The sequence below is a fragment of the Varroa jacobsoni genome, unplaced genomic scaffold, assembly GCF_002532875.2.
Source record: "Varroa jacobsoni isolate VJ856 unplaced genomic scaffold, vjacob_1.0 scaffold_784, whole genome shotgun sequence".
Lineage (NCBI taxonomy): Eukaryota > Metazoa > Arthropoda > Arachnida > Mesostigmata > Varroidae > Varroa > Varroa jacobsoni.
The window spans coordinates 59,201-75,815 of NW_019213686.1; the positions used below are offsets into that span (position 1 = coordinate 59,201).

Here is a 16,615-nt window from a genome sequence, read left to right on the forward strand (position 1 = left end):
ATATCTTATTGAATAGAATACCTGAATGGGTCCATCTCTATCTGAAACACGAAGCTCGAAAACAAAGCTTTTCCCTGCATTCATATTCCGGCTACAATGTTTTTACCAGGATCGTAAGAAGCATAACACATTATTGGAATAATAGTTGAGCTACATCGCGTGACAGGCTAGACTAACCCGAGTTACTAAAAAACTAGGAGATAACAGAAGCTAGACTATACGAGTGAAAATTAATTAAAAATTTAACTATTCTTGTGTCGTGTTAGTATTACGGACAACAGGAGTGTTTCTCGGAACACTTTTTTTCCGTACATCGTGATCTTCAGTAGGCAGGGGATCAACAGGAACAGTTACCGCATTATCAGAACTGGCAAGATGGCAACGATAAGATTGAGACTGAACGTCTCAGTAATCTTTCTAACATAACATTGAGCGTTGCAATTGCCAACCTAGCTGATCGCGTTTGAGCTATAGCTCTAATATCGCAGCGTATCGGGGTATTGATCTTTCCTCTATTGGCTGATGAACTGATTTATGTAACTTGCTCGTAAGTTCTCAAAAACCTTGTTTTTATTGAACGAGAATTTTTCTTTACGTTTTACACACTCCCAATGCAGACAATTATTAGCTGTATATTGGTATACGGTTACCGTTGAGCTAGTACTTTTGAGCCTTTTTTACTATGCCAGCTGTGTCCTCGTAATGATGCAGTGGTAATGTGTTTGCCTGGTATACTTGGAGACGTGTGAAGTGATTAAGGTTTGAAGTCAGGCGTAGACACACTTCCTCTTATGATGCATAAGGGCCCACCATCTGTAGCAGCAATGTTTCACCGTAATTCGAGGCGTAACACTTAATACTTATTAGCTTTGTCAGTTGGATTCGATCTATGTACGTCGCTGGATTATCGTTGTGGCAGTACTCATCGTGAGTGAGGACTTCTTTGATAAATACCTCATTGAGCTAGTGGGCATTAAACGTGCAATCAAAGAGTTGGGCGGCCCATAATTATATGAACACTAGTCGTATTGTTAGTACTAAATAATAAACGTCACTTATTATATATGTCCTACATAATATAAGCGAAGCTGTATGTAGATTAGATAATGGGAGACAGTCTGGTATGTGAGGGCCGGTTGGTCATCATCGAAATATAGCCAAATGACTATTTGATTTATATATGAACTTCTGATTCGTTTTCATATTTGCCTGACAAGAACTTGCATTTTTATAAAGCATTGCCGTCGCTGATCTAGGTACTGCCAGGGAATGGTATTTGGCAACGTTGGGCAGTGTATCATATGCTCTTTCTCATAAAATTGCGGTCGCAATACAACTGGAATGGTCACAGATGCCATGGGCTATTTACAAGCTACATTAAACCATGTTGGTCCGGTGAATTTGCATATAAATGTAATTATATCCATGTAGTTCATCCCTGCAAGAGGGCAATGGCCTAGGATTTCGCCCCCCACCCGGACGATGATAGTCTTGGCAAGGCAACTATTAATAGCCAGGTATACCCACTTCCTTGCGCATCGACTTTCTCGTTAGCAGTATCGTTAGCTTAGCTGGTTCGCCATGGCGTAATTAGTCATTGCATTATGTATATATATATGTTGATAGCTTTCCATAGCTCTCTTAAGCGCATCCCATCATCTCGGGCAAGGCAAAAAGTAGCAGCCTCGGCTTTGCACTAATGTGAAAAACTAGGTATTCAATATACAATGTTAAAGGGACTGTTGAAAGTTTATTTCTGATTCAAGTTTGACCTTGTCCGGGTCGAAGCAGGCGGGAGCCATTGCTTGATATTTACAAATGCCAACAACTGACCTATGCCAAGAAAAGGCTGTTGCAACACGTGGTATGCCAGCTGTGTGAATTTGTTAGGCCTAAGGTCTTAACCGACCTTAATGATGAAGTATTGACAAATCGCTATATACTACCAAACTTGTTAAAACCAGTGAGCCAGTTGGAAATACGAATAAGTTGTAAAAGCAAGTACACTAGAATACTCTGACAGATTATACAACTAAATATATAAATATTTACAGCTATACACTTATAAATATAGATTAGCAAGACAGCGCGACTGCGTACACAAGCACAATATCCGCGTAAAACATTCTAACAATTCCGTCTTATCTGTACATGCATTTAAACAACGATTATACGATAGCAAGGACGAATATAGGCCAAAAACCGGACCAATTCTTCGGGACTCGTTATTCGGGAAGGAGGATTGGAACCTTAATTCGTGTTGAGCCTGCTCGAACTGCTCCGAAGCTCTTCCACACTCAGGCTGTGCCTTTCTCTCTGCCAAATTGTGATTATCACCGACAATCAATCAAAAACCTTATCATTCAGAGCAAAACTCGTAAACTTTGTGTCATCGAATAATCCTTTGACTCTTTTGGCTACTGTGCCTGCCTGTTCGCTTCTAGAATATACAAGTTTCATTGGCAGTACAGTTAGGTACAAGGCGACATGTCATGTCCCCACTAAGACGATTCAAGCTTCAGTTAGCCATCGATCCATACTGCGGCGCAGCCCTTCTTCCCCATAATTGTAAGGATGAATGCAAGAACTTACGTAGATGTTCCACAATCTCGACTTTTGTTTATCTTCATCATCGTCACGGTCTAACTTACTCGTCGAAACGGAGCGTTCACCTGTGAACCCAATGGCCAAACGCCTACCTGAGGGATCCAAAACGACAGTAAGAGCATTAAATGTATGGGACACCAACAACCGGTTTCTGTCTTTTCGAAGAACGCTAGCTAACGCAGAAATCGCTTTCTTAACTGACTTGCGAACGTTTCTAGTGCCTCACAACAATCGACTCAACAACAATCCGTTCGTAGATTACGGTTAGCGATGCCGTGAGGTGCGCACAGCTCATCGTCAAGCAGTTTCCACACGTATCATCTTTCTGACTTTTTATCTAATTTTCTCATCTCTGTGGAGATACATACTCTATAGAAGCGAATGCCTCGAGGCTTACGAAAAACCTAACCAGCCTATTTATCATTTCAAGCGGCACCACTTGACTAGTCAAGGTGACCTGGTATACAATACACAGTCCATGAGACAAATTCTGACACATTCTCAATTGCATCATAGTTAAACGATAAAGCCATTCAAACTTACTTCACAGTGCAAACGTAACACGCCACCAATCGTTCGTAAGTCTAGGTAATAAACTTAGTTTCGCTGCGGCGTGTTGTTGCCTAGTGAGCCACTTCACCAACATGGGGGGACTAATACCCTGCGACCTATACACATAGGACACCCTCAAAGGATTGGATTCGTCAACAGTCAACGACCTGCGTAAGTAGCAATCGCTCGGTAGCAGCGGCTAGTGCGATCGAAAGTCGACAGGCCTGTAAAACTAACGACAGACGTCATTACTGATAAATAGCGTTGCCATTTAGAGCTTAAATCAGCGGTTGCGTTGGTTGTATTTTTGAGGAAGTATCTTTTCTCTCATTATAGCAGGGCAAGTTTAGGTTGAAAAATACATGCTACTGCTGTCTATTAATATGATTGAAGATAGCAATATATCAGACTGGTAATAATGCTACGATACTGTTCTACTGTCGTATTTACTCAGTTATAACCGACGACTTCGTTGTAGTTGATGTGCACGCATGAATCACTAATAAAAGAAATAGGCATTTAGCAGGTCTTGAAAAAAACACTTGTAAGTTAGCTGGCAACGGATCGAAACGAATGTCAATAAGTTATAGTTGTCAGTGACCAACTATAAGCGATAAATACTACTACTAAGTTACTTATCGAGTAGAACCTCCAGATAAGGAGGGCACATTAGGGCGTCTAGGAAGGAGAAACCAAGAGCGTATGCTGCGCCTAGAAAATGAGTAATACCGGTAGAAACGTGGCGTATCAAATTTATCTAACCATACATTATGATGGTGGTGATGATAATTATGCTGATAATGATTTGAGCATCAAGCTAGCAGTTATCGCCAAACAGAAATAGAGATACTCGTATAGAGTTCGCAGCCCTGAAATACAGCCGTACTTTTATTAAGCTGAATGCGGTCGTCGAAGGAAAACGGTTCGATATTTATTTTTATGTGCATAAAACCCAGCTACTCTAGCTAACATCGTCGCCTAAACTAAATCAAACATATTGATAATAATTACGCTTCACTTAGCTATCATTCCGTCAATCGTACAGGTGTGAGCGAAAAGGTAAACCGTTAACAACGCATCCGTTCATTGCCGTTGATTCTCTCGTCCGTCGTTTGACTTTCTCATAATCCAGCCGGTCGCTTACTGCTCTGCTGGACGCGGATGTCAATTTGGACGACCGGCGAATATCTACCACGACCACAATCTTAGAGGTCGCTGTTTTTAATCCCAGTGGTCGTTACAGAGTAACCTTTCGCTGTTTGATACAATGTCGCAATTGATATAATGTTCGAGTCCAATAGGCTAAGAATGAAAATTTTCTATTCAGAATCTGATTATTTTACCGCATAATTTCCCGAAGGATCGATTTTGCTTCCTCAGCAAGACAGAATCACTCGCTCGACAAGCAGTGACATCGTGACGCTTATTTCCTTTATGTTGCAGTGAATAATATATTCAGCAAGTTCAAAGCAAACCTAGTTCAGAATCTTCTTGTTTTCCTAACGTTCCGGTGCCACTTGCATTCAGTGACTTCAGTCGTTTATCACCAACTCAGCGAGTTACGCGCTAGGAATCGCTCTTTGCCTTATCTGGTCTGGAAGACGACGCATTAACGAAAGCCACTAAAAAACTAATCGTCCTGTTTACCTAAATACTAAGTACTCCAGCAGGGACAAAGGTATTTGGTGACCATTCTCTTACCCCCGCAGCCAGTTTTCAAGTACAGCCGCTCTTATATAGCTATTCGTGTAGCAGCATTAAAAATAACTAACGTAACTACTTATATTATTTAGGCTACCGAGGCAAACCCGGAAATGTCTCTCCCATTCCAAATAAATGCATGTCACTGGTCATCGCATTGGGTCGCCCAGGTGAAGCTTCAACAGTAACAACGATAATACCAATCGTTGCCGTCGTGAGCAGCGACGTAAACGTCTAGTCTCTTGCGCCGCGCAACCAAATGAATTGCAACAATCGATCGATCGTGCGATTCCGATGGCACAGCCTGGCTGCAGTCGGCGCGGACGCGGCCTCCGCCGCCGCCGCCATAACCGCAACGGCGATCTCCAGCATCTTGTCTCTCTAAAGATGAACGCCACGAGAATTACATACATCTTCGCGTACTGATAGCAATTGCCTTGCGGGGCTATACAGTGGCAGTAGTATGGAATCGCCGACCGCTGTCCATTGGTTAAGACAATAACCAAGAGTAGCTTTAGGCGTACACCCAGGGACAAACATAGGCATTGACGCTGACGTCGATTAACGTTGTTTGCCGTAGGGGTAATAGCTAATGTTTTTTGAGCTGCCACTTCTGCGGCCGCTGTTGTTATTGTTGTTACTGCTGTGACGCTGAAGGCAATGCACTCAACAGACGACGACAACCCGAATTGCGCACGCTCCGCGGTGCAAGCGTCGCGGACTAAGCTGGCGTTGACATCGGTTGGGATCAGACCTAGCAGTAGTAGCTATTTCGTGCAAGCCGTTATTGTCGCAGACGTTGCAACTGCCCTAAGGCGATGGTGCCGGTCGTGGTCAGTGACCGGGCGATTTTGCTGCTCGCAGCAAACTCGTAATGCGACTTGATCAAAGCATCGTCACGCTTTGCAGAGTTTTCGTAATCGGAGCGGTGCTTGTCGTTTCGTTCACTCGACTCTCATTACCGTTTAAGGTTACCGACCTTCGGTACTAAATGAGATGATAGTTGACCAAGTGTATCGACTGCGGCGACGTCACCTGGATGTGACATACAGCTCTTTTATGTAAGTGGGGTATATACTGCTACGACGCCTATACGACTCGTGCATGCGATGCATGTAGCACATTAAAATGTTTGGCAAATAATGGCGGTTTTGTTGAGTGCTGCGTTTTTCCATTTCGTTCGCTTACCAACGCCCAAACGTTATATATATAGCATTGGATAGCAATTCTCTTGCGCTAAGAAAAGCCACTTTTTGCTCAATAACATCTTGTTTTTAGTGAGTGGAGGGCATGTCTGGGGGGCAAAGCCACCGTTTTCGACGTACATTGATAATTCTTCACCCAAACCGAAAGGCTACTGAAAAAAACTGCATGAATATATATATATATATATATGGGGAAAAATCCAATTGCTGATGGCATAAACGTTTTGTTAAAATTTTGTTCTTAATGGACAAGGTACTTGGGCAACATCTAATTGGGCAGAGCAGTATTTGCAGAATTACGGCTGAACACATTTTTACATGATTTTGGTGACCCAATAAATTGAAATTCCTGTCGGTCGTTCCAGTTCTGTACCAACAGTTACATTCATGAAATGCTCCTTGAGGAATAATTAAGTCCTTTCATAAGTTATGTCCACTTTTGTTTATTGCTTCTTGTTTTTAGTTTTTTTCGCTCGCTGGTATTTGTCAGAGAATTTTATATATTATTGAAAAGCTTTTTGAAAGCATGTTGCCATGTTATTAAGCTTCACATAACCTCAAATAAATAACGACTCAAAAAATGAACCTTACTCGGCATCTCGTATTCGTCTTGGGTTATTTTGAGCCATTTTTAAAAGTGAATAAATGCACATTATCATGCTGCTTCTGTAGTGTTTTGACGTTGAAAACGACCTGAAATAATAAGTACCAAAAATGATGCTTTCTTACGCCCGACATAGGGAGTTCGAATCGGACAAACCGAGAACAACAAAGGATGCTAAATTGGATCTAATCAGCATCAGCACACGATAAAAACAAAAATAAGGTAATCACCAAAAAACAACATAGCATATAATAATATATAGTTATTTTATATGTTAAGTAAAGCGTAGTATAATTATTCTTTAAGCAGAATTGTTTTACTTAAGGAAACAATGTTTTGAAATATGCGTTTCGCTCATAAACACTATGCCGCTACATCTGGTTCGCGAGATCACTTTCTGGTTTACAATATAAATGGACAGAGCTAATCAGCATCTTCTTAGCAAATACGGTATCATGGAGCCTGTTGACTCGCATAAGGAACTAACTACTGCCTATTACTAGCACTATCTATCGTCGCCTCCACTTCGGTAGGCACCATCAATAAGATGGCGTAACTTATATGTTATTAACGATATTATTTTGACTGACCAACAGAAACAAAGATTACCTACTAGTAGTCAGTGATGTTACAGACAAAACCCTATCTTGTCTCAGTTACATTCGAAGGTCTGAATACAACGGACTGGATGGTTCTAGCAAATCAAAATATTTTTGCTTCAGAATATACGATTCATACTGAAAACTAGGGTTAAAGAAACGGGCATAGAGCCCAACCCCACGACGCACTCGTTTACTCCCGATTCGAATCAAGGATCACCGTATCTCTACAAACTAGATATACCAAGCAAAGCAATAAATCCTCCTATACAAATCATTTCCCGGCGGCCTTCTCACGCTTTTTCCGGCGCGCTATTTCAGTCTTCATATCTGTATGCGCCTCTTGCAACTTGCCACTGGTGCTTGGTGACCTTATCTTCTTCCGATAACGTCCGTATTAGTATAATAATAATAACTGTTGCTGGCCAATTGCGTCATACAGTCTGCAGGTCTGCGTGTTGCACAACTGTGATCAGCAGCGTCATGGCGTGGTTGTTAGGACACTGCATTAGCCGCCCTTACGATAAAAAGCCGCCTCCCGAAGATGCTGGCCTTTTTTAATCTGTTTTTTACCCTGACCAATGCATTCTATCGATATAAAAGTACACTAGTGCATATGCGTAAATCGAGACCTGGTAAACGAGCCGGCGCATTCTCACATCTAAGCGGTTAGCTGGCCAACTTCAGTTAACTAGCACAGATAAAAGGTGAAAGTGGACAAATAGCTAGCCATGAAATCAGCAAGGTTCTACACTCGCTCACTTTAGATCGGCCAAGGTAACGCTTGGGCCATTTGCATGTGAGGTTCGGCAGAACAGCACCGGCTCTACCAGCCTGTGGACTACATGGAAAGCAGAAACGTGCCGGCTTCCTGAGTACAGGGACCAAGAAGATTCCTGGAAGCGCGAGCTCATTTCGCCTTCAGCAGCAAAAATCGGCGGGAAAAATCCCTCATCTGATATATACATGCGGCAAACGATTATTGTACACCTTCAAGTGTAACCGAGGCCATAGCAGGCATCTTCGTAAAATTCACCTCTCAATTACTTGGCTAGACTTGACTGCATTGCTAAAATGGATCTAATTAATAATTAGCTATAACACAAATATGTAGAAATATTACATTGAACATGCCACAATACAGATATAATCGAAAAAGAAACATCGAATTAAAGGTAGCAAAAATGAGAGATGCCGGGAAATTTGTCGCAGCAGGGATGCTAGCTTTCAGATTAGCTGGCAGATTTTGCAGAAACACTACTCAAAGTTACTTGCATCTACAATCAATATACGGGGCACTTAAACAAAATCGGGTTTATTGAATTGCGCATTGATGTTAGGGTGAAGGAATAGAACTATGAAGAAAACGGTTAAGAAGGTGGGCCTTAAAAAAGGTGGGTTGCGCTTCTCGTTTCATTAAAGCCCCTTCGGCAGATTGCTTTTGATACCTGTAATGTTTAAACTGCTATGAATGACTTCGTGAGCGTAGCGCATGAATACACGTAGGTTTTTGTAGGGTAAAAGTGTATATATATGCACTCAGATAGTACCGCTTAAGTGCACGTGGGTTCATAACCCAGCAAATCATTTTATAACTAAGTGCTAATGCAGGACTGCTTTAGCTTCACATATTCTTAATAGCTAATCTGATGTGGTTTCTTTGTTGTCGTTATTATGTTGATTTCATTGTACATTACTGTTGCTGTCGTGCTAGAAATACTAGTAAGTTTACGGATAGCTGAGCTACGGTGCTAACTTACCTAAAACAAATTCACGTATTCAGAATATGATGGAGTTTGTCTTTGAAACTACTCGCTTTCTTCATTACATTCATTCAATTGAATGCTTATACAACAGTTAATTAAAAAAAAATGTGGAACCGAATGATGCTGTTATGCAACTCATAGTTGCCACATAAACTATAACGCTGGATAGTCTAATTTTACTTTGAAGCGAACATTCGTCGCGAAATGTTGACGCGAAACGGCAATAGCGACTGATAGCTTTCTACATGGACGAAAGGAAAACATGGCGGTCCAAAGCCCATAGCAACCCGCGAACTTGCCCAGGGTATAGGAATGTGATGGATACATTCGTATCCAGAGGGCGCATGTTTGAACCCAGATACGGACGTATTTGTGTATCAAATTTTAGGTATTTTTATGTTTTGTTCCTATGCATTCATCGGTTTATAGATTGGTAAGATAACCGCATCGATGGCAAAAGCGCATAGAAAAAAGTTGCCTGCTATATGCACCTAACGATTAAATGGGCTCAACAAATCTAACGGCACACGGGAAAACTTGTAGAAACTATTTATCAAGAATATTCATAAATACTTGGTTTCGGCTTTCGAATACGTGCACGCCAGGAAGTATGGGAAGCATCTTGCATAGAGTTTGTCTAAGCTTCAACAAGGGCCATCCGCAGAAAAATAGCAATCACAAGAATCCTGAGAATACATCGTCAGTCATCCATCGTCATTCATCAATCGTCAATGATGCGAATCCATTAATTCGTTGTTACCACTGGTTGTACTAAAAGGGTTTTAGTTCTCGATTTTAGCTCTGAGCAACGCTCTAGCCTAACCAGGATGAAGTGTATGACGAAAGCAGTTATACAACAAAACAAACGCGCGGACGACGGTAACCAGACGCTCTCGCAGCGGTACGCCTACAAGGTCCTATCTTATCGAGAGCTAAGGAAGTTTTCGTTTTTTTATTACGCTAAAAAAATCTCCGCCGTTGCCGGCCTTCTGGCCTTTAAGCTGCACAGAGTTTTACTTACAAGCTATTGCCACAATAAGATTACAGTACCTCTATACGTAGCGAATGCAATCATTCATCATACGGAAACGACCCTCACTTTGCAGCACGTTAAGATTGCAAAGAGCAGGGTTGAGGATCCTGCTATTTTGTGCTAAAATAGGAATTAGCCTTTCGAAACAGCGTTTGATGGCAAAAGAATCGCGCTGAAACTAAAAACTTTCTGTTTTTAGTTTCTGCGCGACTCACCAGGGCTGCATACAACGCAACAAGGATCACTAGCTAGCTAATTAAGGAGGAAGCACTGAAAAGAAGAGAAGGGGAACAACTGACTAGCTAAAGAAGGGAAGCTACAGTAGACTCAAAATTGTTTCACAGGTAACGGTCCTTTAACGTAGGGGAATCTAGGGTAATGCTAATAGGTTCCCGATAAATATCTCCGAAGTTCGGATCGTCTTTTACTACCAGGTTGAACTCTAGGACTTACCAAGTGGTACCGTAGTGAGACGCTATAACTACGTACAATTGAAATGCAATTCTTTTGATCCTGTACAAACGATCGCCCCAGAGGACCTGAGACGATGGCATCTGATTGGCAGTTGAGCGAAAAATAAGTGGAATGGTTTTACATAGCCGGGTACGTGGGATAAAGAGATAAGGCCCTTCAAGGGACTACCGCTACCCGCAAAGTGAAGAAACCTTTAGAAAAATCGACGGATACTCGATTGACAAATTTAGAGATCCAATAGCCGTCCCTGCAAGCACGTTCGTTACGTTTTAATGAATCCCAAACCAAGGTCCGAGCATATGAAACCCAGGGTTTAATGGGGAAAAGTCCCTTAGTTTCAGGCAAATAACAATAAAATCTGGCCTGCAGACCTACTTAGAACTAAAGTTACACAAATTAGGAAGGAAAGAAGTATAAATGGTCCGTGAGACTAGCAGTGGCACCTTGTACACCGGTCAACATCCGTGACTTCGAGGCCGAAAGGCCGAAAGCCAGCTAGGGAAAAGTTTTCGCAAAAAAATCAATTTTAACAGACCTACCCTCAAAAAGGCAGTATTGAGAATTCTTTTCGAGCACAGAACCGCCGCAGGCATTGCGGACGTTCGTACCATATAATGAAAAAACACAAGCCATGAGGAATATTTAATTTGTTAAGTTCATACATGTCGATTTGCAAGCGCAATAAAGAACTCTGCTTTGAACTCCTTATCATGTGTGTATCAAAATCTGTCTACATTTCGCAACCACTGTTTTGCTTCTTTTTTATCACACAAGAAACTGAATTATTATTTGTAATAATCAAAATCCAACAGAATGCAACGTACCTTTGTCAACACTATCGAGCCCTGCGTTCAGCACTACCTATAGGCCGAATCCAGTTGGAATCTATAGGTTCTTTCTACAAGTCAATGAGATCTATGGTCTACAGAGAGAGCTTTTCATTTGCTACTCATCAGCACCTTAGTTAATTCCATATGTCTTCATGGTACTAAAATTGACACTGCATTGCCAGGATACTATTATTTACAAAAACAACAAAAATCCCAGACTATATTATGTATGCTTATAAAGCGGCTCTCCCCTTACTCCATAATAGTAGAAGCAAATCCATCCTACAAATTTCGCCATTACCACGTACCCGTCATAACTATTTTTAAGTTGTTTTTCTTTCTATAGAGATTCGTAAGGAGGTCAGTCTTGCATCAGGAAATGCACGGCTTATTCTTATGAATGGACAGTTCTCTTCTCCCTCGTCTTCCTTCCTTATACCGGCTTTTCTCTCAGACATGTTTCGTATAATAAAGTGTCTAAGTCCCTTTTCAATAAAGCAGGTAAACTTAGTGTCACTTATACGACTTGGCTTTACTTCTTCGACCCTTTCAGGTTTAGACGTAACTATATTATCCTGTCTTTTCGTAACGACAACGATTCCCCGGCCTTCTGTCGCGGTTTCACCCATACCTTTTTCACATATGCAAATCTGCGAACATTACGAAGCCGGACCGCGCACCTATTCATCGAGTAGCCCGTTACGTAATCAGTAACGTGTCTAGTTATTTATGGTCAGGAACTGGAGGAAAGCTTGTAAGTTCTAAAAGAAGACGTTATTACAGTTTTGTGTTTTGCCTTTAGTTAGCCAATCGAAGTGAAGCTAGCGATTGATTACAGTAGGAAGTCTGCGGTACCACTGGAGGACACCGATATTAATAACGGCGTGATCGTGTCCTTTATCATCTGATATTTTTAACAAATTCATTAATTGTATCTTACCAGCAAATTTACACATGAAACAATACTGCTATCGCTGTGTATTTGCTGGTAAAAAAGGAGACTATTAGGGCTGTGTATCTTCATAAACATTTATAGAGAACTTACCTGCTAACCTTTTCGCCCGCCAACAGTAGCAAATACAACATATTCGCGCGACAAGGACTCCGCCCGCGCTACTGTTCTACCTGCGGTGCGCGGCACCGTTACCGAACCGTGAATGACTGAGCATTGTTTCCTCAGGAGATTCATTGCCACATCAAACGACGCCCACGATTCATCAATGCCTTCTGCCGCCAAAAACTCAAATCTCTGGTCCACTGTCACTCGTTATTCATCCCCTCACTTATCCGCCGAAAAAAGCGCGCACTACACCAGTTTACGTGGCCGCCGCCGCCGGCCCTGCGACACATTATGTAGATGATGTGCGCTCTTTTATAGCATCTCGTTGCTTTTTCGTCTTTGAGAACTAGTCACTAGCCAGCACGAAGGGCAGCGGCAGCATCAACAGCAGCGCCAGCCAGTGGAGTATCGATTCCCACCAAAAATCACGAACAAAGCGAGCCAAAAGCTGATATGGTAAAAAATTGAACAATTAAAAAAAATGTAACGACTTTGCAGCTCTTGAGAGCGAAGACAGCGTAGCAAAGCACACGCCGATCTGATGACAACGTCAAAAATAATCGTATGTAGGAATCTGCCGAGAAAAGTTCCGTTGACTTCTGACTGCGCCGAAGATCCCTCAACATGACACAAATGAATAGCTGTCGTTATACGCGTCAGTGATGATAGACATGGTTTATCAACTATAGAAGATTCGGATCGTTGTGTGTGGCGTCAGCAAAGTACGAAAAAAAGCTTGTCATTATTTGTGGGTTGGTGATTGCGCTCGGAAGCGAATAGTACAATATATGTCGTCGTTGGGATTGAAGTTGATGCGATTGACGCAGAATGCTTTATCGAACATGCCTAGCTAATAAGAATACTGCAGAAGTCGCTCCGTTAGCGGTCGTTCTGTCCTTTTTAACTTTAAAGTGATTAGCCCAGGGCAGCTGTTTTGCTGACCAGGGTTTAACAACACTCTCTCGAAGCGTAATGTTCCAATATTGGTTCGAATTTTTTGCCTGAGCGTGACATCGTGGCATTGAAGTGCTGGCTCATACTTAACAATGTTTACGATATATATATATATATATTCTTTTTATATCAATATATTTCTATTCGCTTTGATTGAATGCTGGTCTATTCAACCATGAAAAACGTCCAAAGCTTTGTTTCTGTTCGGTTACATCGCATTTCCCCTATACCAGAGCAACGCATACTAAGAGTCATACATACATGGGTAAAGCTGGCGGTTATAATGGCAGTTGACAGAAGAGAAGTCGAATTTTTAAGATAGAAAAAACAAATACATTTCCCGCCGATTTTCAACGCCGTATTCGAAATGATCTAAGACCCATTTATAAAGTAACGCTGTTGCCGATCAATCTTGTTCATGCTCCGGTATCTTGCAGCCGCCAGTCAAGCGACAAGCTGATACAGACTAAATACTGCACAAATAATCGCCTGTAGAAATATGCATTCGCATGAGAAGTCTACATCTATCTGCGTATAACAAGGGATCACAGTAACATAATCGAAGCATTGCCTGTTTGTTAACCGCAAGTAAGAAGCCCTATTGACTTCTTTAAATGTTATCAATTAATCTTATTTAATTCATTGTATCCTCTACATTATACTAGACTAAAAAGACAGGTCATAATCACGATCGCTCAAAAATGTCCAAAACGCACAATAACCAATTTTTAATTCAACAAAAAAAAGTTTTCTTCTCTAACGTTTCTACTTGATTCGCTTACCCCAATCCTCTACGATACTCCCTCTGCTTCTTAATGATCGTCCATAAAGAAACATCCGTATGAAGTCAGACATTGGCGGGTAATCAAACCCGCCGAACAAACACATGTATCCATGTCGATCGTACACATCGTACAAACAGCAAGGTACCCATTAATCACTACCCACATCTGCACTATATCATCGTAATACACGATGCCCACAACCTAGCCAGCCAGACAGCCAAGCCATAGCTTCATCCTCGCTCGCTTTCTCCATTAAAGCAGCTCAGCCAGCTTCTCCTTACTAGCTTAAATGTTCGTTCGCCCGCACAAATGCACCTCATTCTACTCTCAGCAGCATCAGCAGGATAATCATCATTATCATCACTACAATCAGAGACCATTGTATCCACCACCGCTATCGTCGTCATCATCATCATTATCACCAGCGTTGTTAGTTGTTACGTGCATAAAACGTTTCGCTTAGAAGTGTTTAAGTTGACGACCAGCAGAGCGTTGTTATTAAACTGGCTAGTGCTACTACGTTTCGCCCTTGAGATGAAAGAGAGCGGGAACGCGACGGCAAACGTAATGCTAGGCAGGCAGGCTGGCTGACCGACTGGCTAACTGATCGGCTGTAAGCAATGCTCCGTTGTAGCAACGCTCTCTATGACGTAGTTACTAGCTGCGGCAATAGTGGCATTATAGCAGTATTCGGAAGCGAGCATATGGGAAGACTTACCTGGTTTCCTACGCAGCGGGGGGCCTTTGTCCATGTCAATAGAAGAGACAACGGTAGCACTAAAATAACGAAATTGTATAGAATACGAGCAAACGGATAAAAAGACGCGACGAAGAATGAACAACTATAATTGTCTGCTGGTCGCCCCCCAAACTGTTAGTACGATCCGTGTACAGCGGAAGTCCTGCTCCAGCTGCTGCTACAGTTGCCGTCGGTAATATTGGTGGCGAGCTTAACAGCACGAAGTATATGACGGTGTTTGGCAATATTTTCGACGCTTGCATGTCATGTATCCACCGTAGAGATCGTTTCTCGTCTGTTTCGGCATTAATATAATAGTGGCTCTGGCAACAACGAGACTGTTTTGCAGCGCTAATGACGTCTTGTCGCGAAGAGCAGCGAAAAATGAACAGGGAAAGAAATAACAGGGGAGGTACGTTTACCGTTATCGGGAGCCCCATATCAATAACGTAGGTACGTTCCCTTAATGTTGATCTTTATAAATCCTATATGCGCTATAGCTCGAACAACTGGTTAGTAAAGGCACCCGTTGACAAATTTAAAATGCCTTTTAACACTGTTGTATCCTTTTCGCGGGCTTATAGCTCTCGTCCTTTAGATTTCGTGCACGCAATAGCATTATTATTATATGTAAACGGGTTTTCAGCAGCTTGTAGCTGGTTATTTCTCGTCTAAGTACGGTGTCTCCCATTGTCTGCTTTCCACGTATGTGTATGCAGCCCAAACAGAGTGGGTCGGATTCAAGCATGGGAGCAGGAGTCTTCGATAAAGCTAAGGAAGAACAAGGAATCGCGCAAGGCATGGTCCAACTGAGCTAGCTAGCTAGCTCATTATCTAACAAGAAATGCTGGTTTGAGTTTATGCTTCTACTTGATGAATAATGAGGTTATCGCTTAAGGAAAGTCAAACACACAGTGTGGTGGGAAAACATGTTACAGCTCGCAGTCATCTACATATAGAAGCAATTTTATCAGTTTGCCTATAGGACCTCAGACACCCCCACAACAAGTACTTATAGATAGAGAAGTAATAAACCCAGCGATTAGCAAGGGAATAGCGCTCAATACCAGCTGCTATTGTGTTCTTTCTCGACCCATTACGTCTAGAAGTAGGCGCGTTCCACCCGCCAGTTGCAACGCCATTACAATGCGACATAGACAAAATAGTTTTGATCATGAACTGATCCGGACCAGTTAGGTCGACTACATGTCAATTAGCAACCTTAAACCAAACTGATGATGAAGTAGTCATAGGCAATATCACTGAGCCCCACTGAACCAGTTCCGTTCATTGCTAGACAGCTTGCTCGATAGCAGTTCGCGCGTACGGTTGACGAAAACGAGAAAAAAATCGCTTTATACCACGACATGGTCTCGTTAATATTAAAAAAAAACATTACGAGCGGAAGAATCACTGATAGAATTCAAAATGCTCACTCAAGCCTCAATATATACACAAGAAATTGTATTATTTTGACTACTCGTATATCGCTTACGCATAGCGATTCGCCTGTAAAGCGGTTCATACGACCTGTATCGATTCGTTTGTTAGTACGATGCGTCTGCTTCATTGTCGGTCAACACTGTGGGAACATTAAAGCAGATAAGATATTCGGAGATAACACGTAAATATATAGACGAACAGCAAGACACGAGATATCATATACCTATAAATAGAAAAAAATGTTCTCAACATTCACATATAAT

At 41.9% G+C, this 16,615-nt stretch overlaps 1 protein-coding gene and 1 long non-coding RNA gene across 5 annotated transcripts in view; both read right to left on the reverse strand.

Moving 5' to 3' along the window:
* The window catches only part of LOC111263709 (uncharacterized), a 49,105-nt gene that overhangs the window by 29,863 nt on the left and 2,627 nt on the right, over window positions 1-16,615 (reverse strand). For 2 of the 4 annotated variants that reach the window (XM_022839046.2, XM_022839045.2), the window contains exon 1: window positions 14,168-14,273. The exons of 1 other annotated variant lie outside the window; for it this stretch is intronic. In XM_022839046.2, the coding sequence (XP_022694781.1) occupies window positions 14,168-14,273 (106 nt within the window). Of the gene's footprint in view, window positions 1-12,416; window positions 12,477-14,167; window positions 14,274-16,615 lie in introns of those variants that run through there. One more of the 4 variants, XM_022839050.1, reaches the window with a different exon arrangement.
* LOC147753043 (uncharacterized) lies at window positions 553-3,918 on the reverse strand. Its single transcript, XR_015312417.1, has 2 exons — window positions 3,151-3,918; window positions 553-2,699 (listed from the first exon to the last, which is right to left on the reverse strand). It is a non-coding gene; the product is annotated as an uncharacterized LOC147753043 (long non-coding RNA).